Source organism: Lethenteron reissneri, chromosome 32 (assembly GCF_015708825.2).
Source record: "Lethenteron reissneri isolate LAM-NWPU_2019-01 chromosome 32, ASM1570882v1, whole genome shotgun sequence".
Lineage (NCBI taxonomy): Eukaryota > Metazoa > Chordata > Hyperoartia > Petromyzontiformes > Petromyzontidae > Lethenteron > Lethenteron reissneri.
Window position 1 is genome coordinate 9,422,798 of NC_083810.1, and position 18,591 is coordinate 9,441,388.

General features: G+C 53.0%; 1 protein-coding gene across 1 annotated transcript; it reads right to left on the reverse strand.

Moving 5' to 3' along the window:
• Positions 1–3,271: 3,271 nt before the first annotated feature.
• LOC133349995 (vascular endothelial growth factor C-like) lies at positions 3,272–18,298 on the reverse strand. Its single transcript, XM_061563922.1, has 7 exons — positions 17,335–18,298; positions 11,982–12,078; positions 11,081–11,346; positions 7,357–7,508; positions 6,161–6,282; positions 5,219–5,432; positions 3,272–4,483 (listed from the first exon to the last, which is right to left on the reverse strand). Exons 1-7 carry the CDS (start codon positions 17,500–17,502, stop codon positions 4,387–4,389), a joined length of 1,116 nt encoding a protein of 371 aa, XP_061419906.1. The 5' UTR covers positions 17,503–18,298; the 3' UTR covers positions 3,272–4,386.
• Positions 18,299–18,591: the final 293 nt, after the last annotated feature.

Sequence of the window (18,591 nt, forward strand, 5' to 3'; positions counted from 1 at the left end):
CGACGAAACGTCGTGATTTTTATTTTGTTTTATTTTACTTTTATTAATTTACATTTTTTACCTGCGTGACTTTACCGAACAAACCTAAGAATATGAATCCTTCCAGTCACGAAAGCTTCAAATTTAGAATTAATGCCTTTAAATCCTCTATTGGCTCCATCCTCCTGCACTCTAATAAAGCTACACCAAGCGTCCCGGTGATTCAGAAAGTGTTCCCACACCCCCCTCACCCTCCCCCACTTAGACTTGTTGCTTTTCACAGTCGCAGGATTTTGTTCCAATATCATTAAAAAAAGAAACATCATCTGGCTCCAAACAGCGACTCATGATTTTGGGCAGAGGGCCAGGTTATCTGAGCGGTGGGTGGGGTTACCTGAGTAGTGGGCGGGGTTACCTGAGTAGTGGGCGGGGTTATACGTATCGTGGGCGGGGGTTACCTGACTAGTGGGTGGGACTAGCCAGGGTTACCTGGGTCGTGAGCGGGGTTACCTGGGTCGTGGGCGGTACTATGCAAAGTGGGCGAGGTTGATCGAGGGGGTTGCCGGGCTTCACCCGTGTGTCCTGGTTCAGCCTCCATGAAGTCTATGCTGTTGCACTCCTATCTCGTCCACCCCACCCACCACCGCATCTCATTCACTGCGCAGAGCCCCCTCTGCTGTTTCATTTCGCTTCGAGAATCTACGCGTCCCCATCTCGCCCATCGCAGATTCACGGTCTCGTGCACGTCTGTGAACAAAGCGCTTCGTAGCTCATCGGATTTGTCCAGCTTTAAACACAATGGTTTGATTCCGATCCCTTCCACGCGCGTCTGTTTCGCGTTTTTGTTCGTTCAGGGTGGGACACATTTAAAGGTGATGTCACCTATCAACGTGGATTCCCACTGAGCCATTCGCTCTCTTTTCTGAGGCTGCTTGGCCACACCTGATAGCTGATCGAAGTGGATTTTTATCGTATCATCGCACGTGAGAATTTATAATCGCAGCCAAATAATCTGAACGCGCTCAATGTGGAAGGGGGGAGGGTGGGGAACCGAAATGAAATCTGAGAATAATCCACGTGGCCACCACGGGGGGAGAGAGAGAGATCACGCGGGCGACTCTAAGTAGTGTTAAACAGACGTCGTAAGGGTCTGGGATCGAACCCGCCAGGTCACAAATGATAGCCCAACGAAGTGGTTTTATCACGTGGAAATGTATAGCAGCCAAATAATCCAAACGCATGTTGATTCTCAATGTTGAGAGACAAACCGGAGGACCCGGAGAAAAAAACCACGCGACCACGGGAAGAGAGAGACGTGAAAACTCCAAATATACAACAGGCGTCAAGGTCGGGACCGAAACCACGACCTCATGCGTAACCAGGCGAGAGAAGGAAAACGTCTCGCCACCTCACATCCATTCCTGTCCGCGTTCAACATCAGTGGTCATTTCCGAACCGGTCCTGGCCAGCGTGGTTTAAGTATGGCCACGCAATTCCCACGATCGACAACAACGTGGAGAGGCATTCATCCAGCAGTGGATTGACAAAGCGGCTGTAAAAAAAAAACGAATTGGCTGAGACAGCTCGACTCTAGAATTCCCTCCCATGCATCTCGTCTCCTTTTCCCAAGCTCTTATAATAACGTTGGCACAAGAAAACGTACAACAACCTTAAAACCTTAGCAACTGCACGTTGCCAGCGGCTTCGCAATTAATTTACACCAAATGTTGAATTTAGGATGTAAATAAATATTTATGTACACAATAGATAAAAAAATGCACGCGTAGAGAGCAACATTTTACAAAACAAAAAACGCCAACATTGATCATGGCATATGGCAGCAAATATTACCGTATTCTCTGATGTATAAAACGCTCCGGAAAGTAAGAGGCATCCCGAACTTGCGTCGGGTATCAATAAGGTTACACAAATCTGATCACACACCACCGAGCGGATTATACGACGCATCCACAACTTTTGTTTTAAAAATACAGTTGTCAAAAATAAATGGTATCTTATAATCGGGAGAATACGGCATCTCAATAAACCTGAAGTATTCCGTGCTCGCAATCTCAAAGGCATTTTTTTGCGCCGCAATGATTTGGAGGAACGGTGGCGCAGTGGTTAGGGCACCGCGTCCTGAAATCCGGCCGACGCGAATTCGATTCCCGGCCACGATTAACGTCAGTGGCGAGCGAAATCTGAACCGGTCCTGCCCCCACCACCCCCTCTCCCCCTTTCACTAACTCGCACTGATCAGCGTGGTCAAGTATGGCCAAACAATCCCCATGACATTCTAGATTTGACGCTTTCGTGACAGCAAGGATTCATATTCTTGGGTTTTTTCGGTAAAGTCACGTCGGTAAAAAATTAAAATTATTAAAAATTAAATAAAAATCACGACGTGATAATTGGTTCTTTACCCTTCTATCTGGCAACAAAACTGACACCTTTTTTCAAAAAGGTGTCAGTTTTTTTTTCAAAAAGGTGTCAGTTTTGTTGCCAGATAGAAGGGTAAAGAACCAATTATCATATTTTTACTGGCAAATGAGGTCCCCATAGTGTAAAAATCACGACGTTTCCGAAACGTTGTGATTTTTATTTAATTTTTATTAATTTTAATAAAAGTAAAATAAAATAAAAATCACGTTTCCGAAACGTCGTGATTTTTATTTTATTTTTATTTTACTTTTATTAATTTTAATTTTTTACCTATGTGACTTTACCGAAAAAACCCAAGAATATGAATCCCCATGACAGGCACGGCGTGGTGGAGGCCTTCATCCAGCAGAAGATTGACGAATGTCTGTAAATTGTAATATTATTACTCTGTTAAATATTGATCTCAAATACGATGATATTGTACGCATGTGGATTGCTCGACCGGACGAGTTAATACACCATGCACCATGAAAATATGGATTGGTTAACAGGTGTCAGTGAAGGAGTTGAAAACAAACGCACATATTTGTAGCCTATGATATACGTCTGTGATCCAGCACTTCGGAGGCAAGCGTTTGCAGACAGTCAAGTGACATCGTTGAGAACACTGCGAGTTTTCGAGCACCAATTAAGGTCGGCACGGTGCAAGAGGGAGGGTGGTGTGTGGCAAGATGGCTGAGTCGATCTAGAAGAGTCCCAGGATCGGTTCGCATAATCGCCGCTGATCATCACGGACAATGCCGGTGATGCCACCACGCAATTCCATCATTTCTTTCCACATGCCAGATCCCACAAAGGTTGACAGACACCAGAACTCCAAGATCCCTTCTTCACAGTCTCACCACCGCCTGCTCGTTATCAAAATTGACACTTCCTTCAAAGAGGCCTCTTGCAGTCTCATCATCACCAACGTCTGAATTCATCCGCTTGCACCACGATAAGGTGCCTAATTCTGTCTCTACGAGGCTCATTTGCATGTATCCTCATATGCACAGTCCATTGTGGTCCAAAATTACCTCGATAAAAACAAACTATCATCATTGTCATGATCATCATCATCATGGTCCTCATCATCTTCTTAAGCATCATCATCATCGTCGTCGTCCCTCCTCGGTCAATAAGTGGAGCACCGCGCAGAGAGGCCGCGTCATTTGATGCAGAGGAGTCGAAAGATTGCGGGTATTTTAATTTTTTAAATCTCAGAAACACTTGGTCCTTCCATAGAAACGTAACATTTCCACGACTAGCCCTGGACCAGATGTAAATGCAAAGACTTGCATTTACATCAATCGATCTATTTAATTGTGTGGCTATCTCTACGTATGAGTGGGCATGCCAGCGTCCACCATCTTGGGTGCACTGTGAAAAAAGTGCACAGTGCATATTTTGGGCTGGGCCAGGTCCAGGGTAGGGTCCGGGTTCAGGTTGAGGCGAGTTTGGTTTTGGATTGAGCTTGGGTCTATGTCCAAATTGAGTCTGAGTCCAGGCTGCATCTGGGTCTAAGCATGATCTGCGTCCAACCCTGGGACCAAACTGGGTCTGGGTCCAGGCAGGCTCTGGGTCCAGACCGAGTCTAGATCAATGTTAGGTCTGGGGTCCATGTTGAGTCTGGGTCCAAGCTGGGTCTGGGTCCAGGCTGGGTCTGGGTCCAGGCTGGTTCTGGGTCCATGTTGGGTCTGGGTCCAGACCGGGTCTAGATCAAAGCTGGGTCTGGGGTCCATGTTGAGTCTGGGTCCAGGCTGGGTCTGGGTCCAGGAAGGGTGTGGGTCCATGCTGAGTCTGGGCCCAGACCTGGGTCCATGCTGGGTCTGGGTCCAGGTTCGATCTTGGTCCATGCTGAGTCTGGGTCCAGGCTGGATCTGGGTCCAGGAAGGGTGTGAGTCCATCTTGAGTCTGGGCCCAGACCTTGGTCCAGGCTGGGTCTGGTCCCGGACCTGAGTCGAGAGCAGGCTCGGCTCCCATGGCTCAGAGGCCGCGCCCCCACGGCACACAGCTGCACGAGCGCGGGTGGGTGGCGTGGCCGGGGACGCAGACAACGCGAGGACACGGGGCTCGGAGACAGCTGCACGCACAGGACCACGCAGAATCAGCGAGAGGAAGACACAGAGGGAGAGAGACATAGAGAGCGAGATATACGACAGTCGTATCTTGTCTGACCAGTTTGCCGCCCGCACTCAATGTAGCATGTGTGCGTGGTGTAACTGCCATTTCATTATGTTCACATATCTGAGCATTTCATGTATCCTCCTGTACGTTAGTCCTTACTGTGCCCATGGCTTAACTTGTTCATAGAATATTTCCAGGGCCCTTCCAACCCATAATCCTCTTCGCTGCAGGGATTTCTTTTTCCCATCTGACGCTCATCCCCAGACACATTTTTCTTTCTCTGAAATGAATCCCTGGGACTGCGCTGGTTTTACCGCCACATCCCCCCATCCCCCCCGCTCACCCCCACCCCCCTGCTCACCCCCACCCCCATCCCCCCTGCTCACCCCCCACCCTCCATCCATCCCCCCATCCTCCTTGCTCACCCCCCACCCCCCATACCCCCTGCTCACCCTCCATCCCCCCTGCTCACCCCCCACCCCCATCCCCCCTACTCACCCCCCATCCCCCCTGCTCACCCCCCACCCCCATCCCCCCTACTCACCCTCCATCCCCCCTGCTCACCCCCCATCCCCCCTGCTCACCCCCCACCCCCTATCCCCCCTGCTCACCCCCCACCCCCATCCCCCCTGCTCACCCCCACCCCCCCTGCTCACCCCCCACCCCCCTTGCCCACCCCCCACCCCCGCACCTGCACGTCTCGGCGTGGAAGCGGCCACCGCGGCGCGCGCAGCCCTCGCGCGTCTCGGAGCACGCGCACGCGCAGCGCGCTCCGTGCGCGCCGCGCGCGCCGCGGCGGCGTCGCGGGCACGCGCGCCGGCACACGCACGCGCACGACTCCTCGTCGAGCGCGCGACCCGGACCGCACGTGCGCGCCGGGGGAGCCGCCAGCGGTGGATCCGGAACTGCGGGGGAGCGGCGGGGTAGGGGATGGGGGATGAGAATGTCAAGGTCAAAGGTGAAGATCGTTCAAGGTTTCATGAATCGCGTTCCTTCCTTCCGATTTGGTGGCTCAGCAGAAGAGCGAGTGGCTCGCGATGGGAAGGTTGCAAATTCCAATCCTCGTCTGCTATGAAAAAGGGCCAGTGCCAGAAACGTCGTCATTTACATTTATATTCATTGAGGGGCCACAGTATTGTTTATAAATGTGTTTTTATTTGATTAAAAGAGGGCGGCAAGACGCCTCCGCAATGGGAAACGCCGTCCGGAGTTGAAAAACGACGGTAAAATGTTTGCTTATGAAAGTTGCTGTTTTACAATCGTGTTTTCTTCTCCTAATCTTGAAGTATTTTCCCAGAATTCGTGCCAAACGTAGTACCACGACAACGTCTGTTTAATGATGATAAACTTTGCAGCTGCTGTTACTCATGCTGTGTTACCGCTGAAGCCGAGTTGATAATGCCGCTGCTGCCATTGCTGCTGCTGCTGATGATTATACAACGTTACTGCTATTTTGGTTGCTGCTGCTGCAGCCGATATTGCAGCTACTATTGCCGATGGTGATACTGCTTGCTGTGACAGGCGGGGGGATGGAGAGAGAGAGAGAGGGAGAGAGACTGCTCGTTTGCATATCCTGTATTTTAGTTTTTCTTTTCACGAGTGAGATATTTCACGGGCGATGTCCCACACTCACGCCAGTAGCTGAAGTGTGGTGCCAGCAGCGCCTCCAGCCTGGGCACGCAGGCGCACGAAAGGTCATCCCACAGGTGCCCGGATCCGCATTCGACCTCGGCGCCTCCCCTCACGGGCGCGCAGCTGAGAGACGCGGAAAAAGACAATTCGCGTTTTCACTCCGGTCACCACTATCCGATCGACCGGAATGAACGAACGAATTTTGTTGTTGTTGTTTCGATTTAAAGCTTTCGTGACTGCAGGGATTCATCTTCTTGGTTCTTTCGGTAAAGTCACGTAGAAGGGAAATAATAGAATAATAATAAAACATAATAATTGTATTATTTCCCTTCTACGTGACTTTACCGAAAGAACCAAGAAGTTGTTGTTGTTTGTTTGCCCAAGCAGATTCTGGACCGAGTCACGTGCTCGTGTATCCATGATGAGCCACGCCGAGTCGGAAGAAACTTTCATTCAAGAGGTGTCCCTGGCCGCTGACACCGGGGTGTCTTATTGATTTATTTCAAGGCCTTTACATTGCCGCTCACCCACCAGTGGCGAAAATTTGAACCGGTCTTAAAGTGAGAGCGGGTGCGTAAACAGCACTCGGGGGGAGACAAAGGCGGCCGAGCGTGGTAATGGGCCACCCTCTCGCTCGTGTGCCGTGACGGCCTTCGTAGGTTTCTCGCTAACATCGCTCACCCCAACAGCCTGAATGGACCACGTGACAGTTTTAGCAATCACTTGGCACGTGCAGCGTGTACCCACTGAAGTCTGATTCGAATAGAAATGATTTGGTCGACTCGAAATGACGCATCGATGGGGGTGTCGCGAGTGCTGGTCGAGTTTGGTAAAGGCAGCTCAAACCTGTCCCTAGCCCCTTTAACTCGGTCCTAGCCCCGTGCCCTCGCTCGAACTCTTGCCCATAACCCCAACCCTAACCCCAATCCTTAATCCCTTAACCCTCTCTCCTTGCCCGAACCCTAACCCCTCACTGTAGAACCGTACCACTAATTACGCGCGAACACCGACACGAACCCTCGTCCCTAACCCCCAAAACGTAACCCCCATAACCCTAGCCTCGAACCCCATAACCCCATAACCCCATAACCACGAAGCTGGCCTTAACCCTCCACCGCCCCTAAGCCCTTGAAGGCTTTAAGCCCATCTCGAACGCTAACCGCGCGCGCGCTCTCCGCACGGGGCGCCCCGAGGTACCCGCTCTCCGGGGTCTCCCCGAGGGCGCGGCGGATTATGGCGTGGGAGTGTCGCGCCGCGTCGGCGCGTGACAAGCAGCGGCACGTGGTGTGGTTCACGAAGCTCACGGTCACGGCCTCCAGGCGAACCGAGCTCACGGAGATCTCGATCAGCTGCACGGACACACACACACACATCCCTATAAAGATAAAGATCCCCCGTACAGCCTTAACAGACTGTAGGGGCAAGTGCTGTTAGCGAGCACCTATGAAGGCCGCAACGGTACACGAGGGGGTGGGTGGCCAGCACCACGCCCGACCGCCTTTGTCTCCCCAGTGGCAATGTTTACACACCGCACCAGGTACTCATTTGAGGCTGAGTCGACCTAGGGGAGGCCCGGGACCAGTTCAGATAATCGTCACTGGTGTTGGCCGTGAGCGGGAATCGAACCCGTGTCGCCGGGTTCATAGCGCAGCGCGCTAACCGCTACACTACCGCTCCCCACATCCCTATTGACACACACACACACATCCCTTTTGACAACAACAACAACCACCATTCGCCGCTAAGTGTCGGTGACGCCACCACGGCGCTTGTGCCAGGCTAGGTGCACGTTGAGGCGTCGAACGCCCGCCGGCAGGAGGTCACGGGGCAGACCCAGATGCCACGGGTCGACTGACTGAGATGGCTGGCCGATGCACCACCTGTGTCCCCTACAGTGTCAACACACATCCTTACAGACACACACAGGTCCTTATAGACACACGCACATCCTTATAGACACACACGTCCCTATAGACACATACAGACACACATATCCGTATAGACACACAAAGACAAAGATCCCCCGTATAGCCTGAACAGACTGTTGGGGCAAGTGCTGTTAGCAAGCACCTATGAAGGCCAGAACGTCTCCCCAGTGGCGATGTTTACACACCGCACCAGGTACTCATTTGAGACTGAGTCGACCTAGGGGAGGCCCAGGACCGCATCAGATAATCGTCACCGATGTTGGCTGTGAGCAGGAATCGAACTCGGGTTGCCAGGTTCGTAGCATAGCGCGCTAACCGCTACCCCCCCCCCCCCCATCCCGATAGACACACACAGTTCCCTATAGGCACATAGATCCTTATAAACACACACACATTCTTATAGACACACACATCCCTAAAGACACACACATCCTGCAAGACACATGTCCTTATAGACATCCATAGATTCCTAAACATACACAGATCCCTAAAGACGCACACACATCCCTATATGCATACACAAATCCTTATAGACACACACACACATCCCGAAAGACACATATATTCTTATAGACACACATACACATCCCTATGGACACACACACATCCTTAAAGACACATAGATCCTTATAGACACACATACAGATCCCTAAATATACACACATCTCTACAGACATACACACATCCCTATGGACACACACACATCCCTAGAGACACATACAGATTCCTATATACACACACACATAGATCCCTACACACACACACATCCCTACAGACACACACACACATAAATCCCTACAGACACACACACATCCCTAGAGACACACATACAGATTCCTATATACACACACACACAGATCCCTACAGACACACACACACACATCCCTACATACACACACATAGATCCCTACAAACACACACACATCCCTACAGACACACACATCGTCTGTCATCCGCCCTACCTATCTGGCCTCTCTATGTACAGTGAAGAAGGGCCGTTGCCCGAAACGTCACCCACTTTATACTCATCAGGACGATGACCATGACAGTGATAACGACGACGATGATGATGATATCAATAACAATGATAATCATTATGACTCTGATGATAAATCAATGCAAAGATAGCCATGATGACAAAGGTAGCCGTGTCGGTGAGACGCGACTACCACGATATTGTCAACTCGCATGGCCCCCTAAATGCCCCCACAACTCCAAGACAGATTCACTTAACCAAAAAAAAACTTCACCTAAAAACGTGATACTCAAAGTGTGTCAATGTGTGTGTGTGCCAGTCTCCCAGTGTGAGTGTGATACTAAAGTATGTCAGCGTGTGTGTGTGTCAGTGTCCCAGTGTGTGACACTAAGTGTATCAGTGTGTGTGTGTCAGTGTGTGTCAGTGTCCCAGTGTGAGTGTGATACTAAAGTCTGTCAGTGTGTGTGTGCCATTGTTCCAGTGTGAGTGTGACACTAAGAGTGTCAGTGTGTGTGTGTGCCAGTGTCCCAGCGTGACACTAAGAGTGTCAGTGAGTGTGTGTGTGCCAGTGTCCCAGCGTGGCACTAAGAGTGTCAGTGAGTGTGCCAGTGTTCCCAGCGTGAGCATGGCACTAAAGTATGTCAGCGTGTGTGTGTGCCAGTGTCCCAGCATGACACTAAGAGTGTCAGTGAGTGTGTGTGTGCCAGTGTCCCAGCGTGACACTAAGAGTGTCAGTGAGTGTGCCAGTGTCCCAGCGTGACATTAAGAGTGTCAGTGTGTGTGTGCCAGTCTCCCAGCGTGACACTAAGAGTGTCAGTGAGTGTGCCAGTGTTCCCAGCGTGAGCGTGGCACTAACGTCTGTCAGCGAGGGTGTCATCGAGTCAGTAGCTCTGTGAGTGAAGCAGCTGAGCGCACGAGTCACGGACAAAACGCAACGTGCCCGTTGACATTCTGCAGCGTAATCGGACGAATCTAAAAGACGCCGAGGGCTTGTTGAGGGAGCGAGGACTCTGGGCTTGAACGCACGGAGAAGGGTGAGGTGCTCAGGCCAAAGGTCGCAACCGGGTACCCGATACCCGTACCCTACCCGATACCCGGCTACCCGTAGCCATTTGCGACCCTGGTGCGGCCGGGTATGGGTACGGGTAGGCCGTGAGTCACCGGTGAGTAACCGTTTGTCACTCATTTCGGGTAGGGTACGGGTACGGGTAGGGAACGGGTACCCGTACCCGGCCGGGTACGGGTACCCGTTTGCGACCCTGGTGCGGCCGGGTACGGGTAAGGAATCAAAATCCGTTTGCGACCTCTGGCTCAGGCCAACGCGTACAACACTCTATATGCCTGTCAATAACACTGCTTGGCCGTTGAAACAGAGATATAAACGGGTGACGTTTCGGGCAATGACCCCTTCTTCACAGCACGTAGAGAGAAGCCAGAGTGTGCAAGAGTTGTAGACTGCACGTCGTCGTTGTTGTTGTCGTATCAGACTTAAGCACAGACAAGGAAGGCATCGACATGCCGAAAGGTCACGAGGCAGAGAATTCCAGACTCGCAGGAGCCGCAGGAGAAGTAAGAGCGAGCGTGCGAGCTCCCATGGGAGTCGGCGATTGAACCGATAGCGATGATGGCAATGATGACAAAAAAACGCGACGTTTCGGACAACTGCCCTTCGTGAACACGTAAACGAAACGTGCTATGAAGAAGGACCATTGCCCGAAACGTCGTCAATTGTTTTCTTGCTCAGGCCGCGATGCCATTGACGAATGTGTTGAGTGCTGTTGTTGTTGTTGCCGATCGTGATGACCACAACACCGCTGATGATGGCGATGATGACCGTGGCAGAGTGGTGGTAACCACGACTCGTAGTGACAGACGAACTTCCTCCGCACCGTACGTAGCCAACATCGCCGGAGGTGCGGCGGTGAGTTGCGCCGGTGGGTGGGATGAAACACAACAAACTAAAAGCAACAACAACAACACAAAGTTCGTTTTTGAACCGTGGCATGGCTGCGCGAACCGTCTTGCTGATGTACTCGTAGCTCGTGTTCACGCACTGCAGCCCCTCCGAGTTGCAGCAGCCGCCGCAGCGATGCAGCGCCACGCAGGGCGGCTTGAAGAACGAGGCGCTGCCGGAGCCCCCGCCCTCGGCGTCCGCGCCCCCGGGGCCCCAGCCGCTGCCCCACGCCGCCCCGGGGGCGACTCTCTCGCCCGCGCGCTCGCGCGCCACGTCGACGCACACCTCGCGCGGCACGCAGCGCGTCTTGTGCCACTCGCGGTCGATGCCTTGAGGAAGAGGTGGGGGGCGGGGGGGGGGGGGGGCGGGGGGGCGGAGGTTTGGGACGAGTGACACCTTCATTAATATCGTCAGCAGTTGCAACAGCATCAACAGCAGCAGCAGCAATAGCAGCAGCAGCAGCAATAGCAGCAGCACCAACAGCAGCAGCAGCATCAACAGCAGCAGCAGCATCAGCAGCAGCAGCATCAACAGCAGCACCAACAGCAGTAGCAGCATCAACAGTACCAGCATCAGCAGCAGCAATAGCAGCAGCAGCAATAGCAGCAGCAGCAATAGCAACAGCATCAACAGCAGCAGCAGCAATAGCAGCAGCAGCAGCAATAGCAACAGCATCAGCAACAGCATCAGCAGCAGCATCAACAGCAGCAGCATCAACAGCAACAGCAGCAGCAGCAATAGCAGCAGCAGCCTCATCATAATTGATGATGCCCATGGTGATGATGACGAAGATGCCCGTGATGAGGATGATCGTGATGATGATGCCCTGGATGATGATGATGCGCGTGATTATGATGGTGATGATGATGCCCGCGATGATGATGATGATGATGGCCTTGATGATGATGCCCATGATAATGATGATGCTCGTGATATGATGATCGTGATGATGATGTTCACGCACTCTCCCAGTTAATGTTGAACGTGGCCGGAGTCCCCGAGCGCTTGAGGCGACAGCGAACGAGGCTCCACGGCGAGGGTTGTGAACTCATAGACACGCCCTGTGCACATCAACATCATCATCACCATCATCATCACACACGCCCCCTGTGCACATCAACATCATCATCATCATAGACACACCCTGTGCACATCATCATCATCATCACAGACACCCCCTGGGCACATCAACATCATCATCATCATCACACACACCCCCTGTGCACAACAACACGGGTACCCACATCATCATCATCACCACAGACACCCCCTGTGCACATCAACACTGGTACCCACATCATCATCATCATCACAGACACCCTCTGTGCACATCAACACGGGTACTCACATCATCATCATCACACACACACCCTGTGCACATCAACATCATCATCAACATAGACACACCCTGTGCACATCATCATCATCACAGACACCCCCTGTGCACATCAACATCATCATCACACACACCCCCTGTGCACATCATCATCATCATCACACACACCCCCTGTGCACATAAACATCATCATCATCATAGACACACCCTGTGCACATCATCATCATCATCACAGACATCCCCTGTGCACATCAACATCATCATCATCACACACACCCCCTGTGCACAACATCATCATCATCATCACAGACACCCCCTGTGCACATCAACACGGGAACCCACATCATCATCATCATCACACACACACCCCCTGTGGACATCAACACGGGTACCCACATCATCATCATCATGATCACAGACACCTCCTGTACACATCAACACGGGTACCCACATCATCATCATCATCACACACACCCCCTGTGCACATCATCATCATCACACACACACCCTGTGCACATCAACACGGGTACCCACATCATCATCATCATCACACACACACCCTGTGCACATCATCGTCATCATCACACACACACCCTGTGCACATCAACACGGGTACCCACATCATCATGATCACAGACACACCCCCTGTGCACAACAACATGGGTACCCACATCATGATCATCACACACACCCCTGTGCACAACAACACGGGTACCCACATCATCATCACGGGTGCACACCTACTAACACACTTTGTTATCCCACTCACGCTGGGATACTTGCAACAACAACAAGCGCCATTCGCCAATAAGTGGCGGTTACATCACCACGGCGCTTGTGCCAGGCTAGGTGCACGTTATAGGCCACGTGAAGTGTCGAACGCCTGCTGACAGGAGGTCACGGGGCGGACCCAGCAGGTGCCATGGGTCGACTGACTGATGCACCACCTGTGCCCCCTACTGTGCCCACTTGCTGTGCTTTAGCCACCCGGCGCTCCACTCGTTCTTGTGAGCGTCTTTGCCCCGCCCTCCGTTGTTGTTGGAGGGCGACTGTCTCCAACTGCCCAGTAGCAGCGTCCTTCACGAGCCTCCTCCACAGAGGCCGATCTTGACATGGCTGGTACCAGTCATCGACAAGTCCACTCAGCTCCACATCCTCCTGTACTACATCACTCCATCTCTTCTCTAGCGCGTGCCGCGCCCGTTTAGCTCCCTCTATCCAGCCGAACAAAAGCTGTTTAGGAATGCGGTGGCTGGGCATGCGGGCTACATGACCCAGCCAACGCAGCCGCCTGCCGGAGGAGCTCATCGATGGGACTTTGTCCCGGTCTTTCAAGGATATGTGAGCTCCTTACACAATCCAGCCTGGTTAAACCCAGGATGGATCGTAGGCAGGCCAGCCTAAATGTTTCTAACTGGTGAAGATGTTCCATTAGGGGGGTCCACGTTTCGCAAGCGTAGATAAGGGAGGGCATGACTGTGGCCGAGAAGACCTGAGGCTTCGTGTGGAGCGACAGACCAGGTAGCTTCCGCACAGCGTCACGCAACCAATGAAAAGATAATGCTGCTCGACTGATTCGGAGTGAGACCTCTGATGTCAAACCGGAGCCGGTTATGAACACTCTGCCCAGGTATGGGAAACTCTCCACTCTCTCCACAACTACCGCAATACTAATTGGGAGTTGTGGGGGTGGAGTGTCCGATGGTACAAATTACCCAGGCAGGTGCTAAGTTTTGGTGGAGCTAATGGTAAGGCCCCACCTCTTAGTGGCATGCTCCAGTTCAGCAGCAGCGCCTCCAACTCCCCCTCTGAGTGAGCAGCAATTACCAGATGATCAGCATACGTAACATGGTTTACCAATAGGGAGCCATCCCTTGACCACCCCCGAGCATCGATCAGCCTCCCATTGTATCTGTACGAGATGGAAATTCCTCCGGTACAGCCATCAAAGGCTTCACGAACTACGTGGTCGAAATAGATGTTAAATAATGTGGGAGCCAGAGGACATCCCTGTCGCACACCAAGGTGAACATGGAATGGCTCCGACTCCCAGCCACGTAGTTTTACCTGGGCCCGCTCACCATCATGAAGGTCCTTAATAATTGTGAGCAAAGAGTCAGGGTCTCCGGACCACGAAGAACAACCCAGAGCCCAGGCCTACTGATGGTATCATAGGCCTTGACCAGGTCAATAAAGCAGAGATGTAGGTCTTGTTGGAATTCCCTACATCTCTGCTGTAGCAGACGGACAGAAAACATGGCATCTGTGCAGGACCGCCCTTTCATGAAACCGCATTGAGGCTCCGCATGCCTCTCCTCAGCGTGCCTAGCAAGGCGATGTTGAATTATCTTTGCCAGGACCATTCCCGGCACACTGAGGAGTGAGATGCTCTTGTAGTTGTTACAGTCTGTGCGGTCCCCCTTCTTAAAGAGGGGGGCCACCAGGACATCCTTCTAATCCTGCGGAACCCATTCAGTGGTCCAGACTGTTGTTATGGTGTCATGTAGGGCAGTCTGTGCACAAACGCCACCCTCCCTTAGCATTTCGCTTGGGAGATCATTTCTGTATGGTGCCTTTCCTGGTCTCAGACTCTGGATCGCCTTCATTACTTCCTCAACAGATGGCACCTCAGCCAGCCACTCACAGGGGGTGACTTCTTCTTCCAGCCTCAGTAGGGTTATCCCCACTTTGCCCCACGATGTTTTCCAGGCTGAAGGATTTCCCCTCCCCCAGGACCTCATATAAATGCTCAGCAAATCTGCAAACCTGTTCCTGGGGATCAGAGATTGGATCACCGTTCTTTTTGTTAATGATGGTAAGAGGTGTGGTGCTGCAGGTTACTTTTTTATGGAATTAAAGAGCGATTTGTGATCGCGAACTACTGAGGCAAATTCCATCTCCTCAGCACCCTGCGACCACTACCCATCCTTGCAGCGCCTCACGGCTCTCCGAACCTCCGAGTGAAGTCTGCAGTAAGCCTCCTCATTCTCTGACGTGGGATGCTGTAGACGATGAAAGTGGGCCTGTCACTTTTTCTCAGCCAGCCTGAACACCTCTGTCAGCCAGGGTCACTGTGGAGGTCTGGACCTTGTACCCAAAGCAGCCATTGCAGCTGCTTGAACCACAGTCCTGAACCTCGTCCATTTCCCTCGACATCAGGAGGAGTGGAGGACGATGCCAACCCCGGCCGCAAGCGATGATGAATTTCTCGCTTGCAACTTTCATCAGCTAGCTGAAACCAGGCCACTATAGTTTTGAATAGGGTCCTGGGTGTACACCCACCACTGGAGTGGAAGAATGGCAGGCGCATCTTACAGATGACAAGTCGATGGTCAGTGGGCAGATCAGCTCCACGGTAGGTTCTGGTGTCAAGGACATGGGTCCACATCCGCTGTTCTGTCACTATGTAGTCCAGCAGATGTTCTTGCTTGGACCCGGCATGCATCCATGATGTTGTGTGGATGCGCCGATGCCGGAACAGCATGTTGGTAATTACAAGCTGCACAAGCTGCACAAAAATCTAGCAGCCTCCTGCCATTATTGAGCTGATCTGGCCCATGCCTTCCAATCACTCCAGACCAGGTGCCAGCATCATGGGCAACTCGTGCATTAAAGTCACCCAACAAGATGACTCTATCCCGAGGGGCCACTTTAGCTAGCACCTGTGACAGGAGGTCATAAAGGCATCTGACTCATCTGCCTTGCCTGCATCCCTCCACGAATGTTCGTCTTCGGTGGGGGCATACGTATCCACGACCACCACTCCTCACCTCTGGTTTATGGGAAGGCGAGCCCAAAGTAGCCTGGGGCTTACAGCTTCCAACACCTCACTGCCACGCTCCCACGCCCCCTTAATTATTTTGTTCAGAAGAAGAGTCACTCCCTGTTGTTTGGCAATCTCTTGCCCCGAGTAGAGGACTGTCCACTCCTCATGGTGGCAGGAGCCAGAGCCGGTCCACCGGACCTCCTGAATACCACAGAGATCCAGGCAGTACCGGTCCAGCTCCCGACAGAGGAGTGGCAGCCTCTCCTCCACAGTGAGCATTCGAACATTCCACGTGGCCACCCGCAGTGGCTTTTAGCTGTTTCTGGAGGAACCCCGAGGGTACTGATTCAATCTCCTGGCTCTGCCAAATAGAGTTTGGCCAGGAGACGTCATGGATGCCTGTCCCCTTGGGGCCTCCGGCACGAGCTTAATTCGAGTGTTGTTTCGTGGTTTAGTGGTACTTGGGTTGAAGGTGGAGGTGTTACCAGCCCCTCGCACCCGTCCAGAGCCCCCTTTGGCCGCTGTGGTGGCTACAAACGGCAAGAGGGGAATGGCCAATCGAAATTTGCCCTCCCCACATGGCACTGCTCACCACAGCGTTACCGTCCGGCACCAACGATGAGGTAGGGGGTTGTTTTAGGACAAAGGCACACACACACTGACACACTTTAGTATCACACTCACGCTGGGACACCGGCACACACACACTGACACACTTTAGTATCACACTCACGCTGGGACACTGGCACACACACACTGACACACTTGAGTATCACACTCAAGCTGGGACACTGGCACACACTCATACCGACACGCACATTAACACGCGAAGTAACGCACACACATTGACACAGTGGTACATGCACACGACAAAGACAAAGATCCTCCCTATAGCCTGAACTGGCAAGTGTTGTTGGGGAAAGCGTTTTTAGTGAGCACCTATGGTACGGAAACACGAGGCGGCGGTGTGGCCAGCACTGCTGCCCGCCGCCTCTGTCTCATCGATGACGATGTTTGACACATCGCACCAGGAACTCATTTGAGGCTCAGTTGATCTAGGAGAGGCCCAGCACCCGTTCAGATGATTACCGCTGATCTTAGCCGGAATCGAACCTGGACGGCGGGGTTCGTAGCGCAGTGCGCTGACTACAACACAACCGCCCCCTCCCCAACAACAGCAGTACACACAACACACACACAGAAACACACACTCACCTCGTAACCACCACGCGTGTCGCTCACTCCTCCCGTCGCGGGGTCCGATCGAACCTGAACCCTTGACACTCCGGGGCGAGGCAGAGCCGATGTGCAGGGAATAGACCACAGTCCCATGAGGACCACCACCACCATCATCATCATCAGCAGCCTCCGCTTCATGATCATCTGAGCCGTCTTCAAAGGAGTCGCCGTGGCTCTCAGTGAGCTGACCTCATGCCTGACCCTGCTAGTTCCCACGATGACGATGGCAGTGGCAGCGGTGATGATGACGACGACGGCGGTGCTGATGATGGTGATGATGGTAATGATGATGGAAGACAGCAGCGGCGCGATGGTGCAGGCAGAGCTACGAGGATGAGAATCCGCATGGCTCGACGTCCGGCGGCGAGGTCACTTTGGTGGAGTCGGATCGACGCTAGAGGAATTCGCGGTGCTCAGTCGCGTCAGGGACCTCTCTCACCGGCGAGTCTCCGCCATGAAGCGCCGCAGGGGGCTCGAGGAGAGAGAGGAGAGGCTCCGGGAGAGAGATAGCGCACAGCTGGGAGGCTCGTGATGTGGTGGCCGGTATTGTCGATGTGGTCGATGATGATGATGATGATGGCACCGGTGATGCGATGATGCAGATGCTGATGTGGTGGTGTTGGTGATGATGATGATGGGACCGGTAATGTGGTGGTGATGATGAGACCGGGTATGTGGTGGTGATGATGGGACCGGTGATGTGGTGATGATGATGGGACCGGTGATGATGTGGTGGTGATGGCACCGGTGATGATGTGGTGGTGGTGAGGGCACCGGTGATGATGTGGTGGTGGTGGTGATGGCACCGGTGATGATGTGGTGGTGGTGATGATGGGACCGGTGATGATGTGGTGGTGGTGATGATGGGACCGGTGTTGTGGCGATGTCTCCACAGGTCTCGCCCGCAGCAGGAGTGAGAGGCACTACTTGCACTGCACACTTTTACGCTCAGTGCGGACCCCCCCCCCCAATTGCCTCCTCCCTCCTCCAACCCCCCCCCCCACTGCCTCCTCCCCCACCCCCTCCTCTAACCCCCCTCCCCCCCCGTCGGTGCCAAAAACCCTCGGCGGCCAGCAGCGGAAACGTGCGGTGTAAATAGCGGAGGGGAGGAGAAGGGAGGAGGAGGAGGAGAGAGGACGCAGAAGGGAGGAGAGGGGATACGGGAGGAGGGACGAGAGGGAGGAGGAGGAGGTCTGAGGAGTGCAGGAAGAAAGGGGCGAGGGGAGAGGAAGA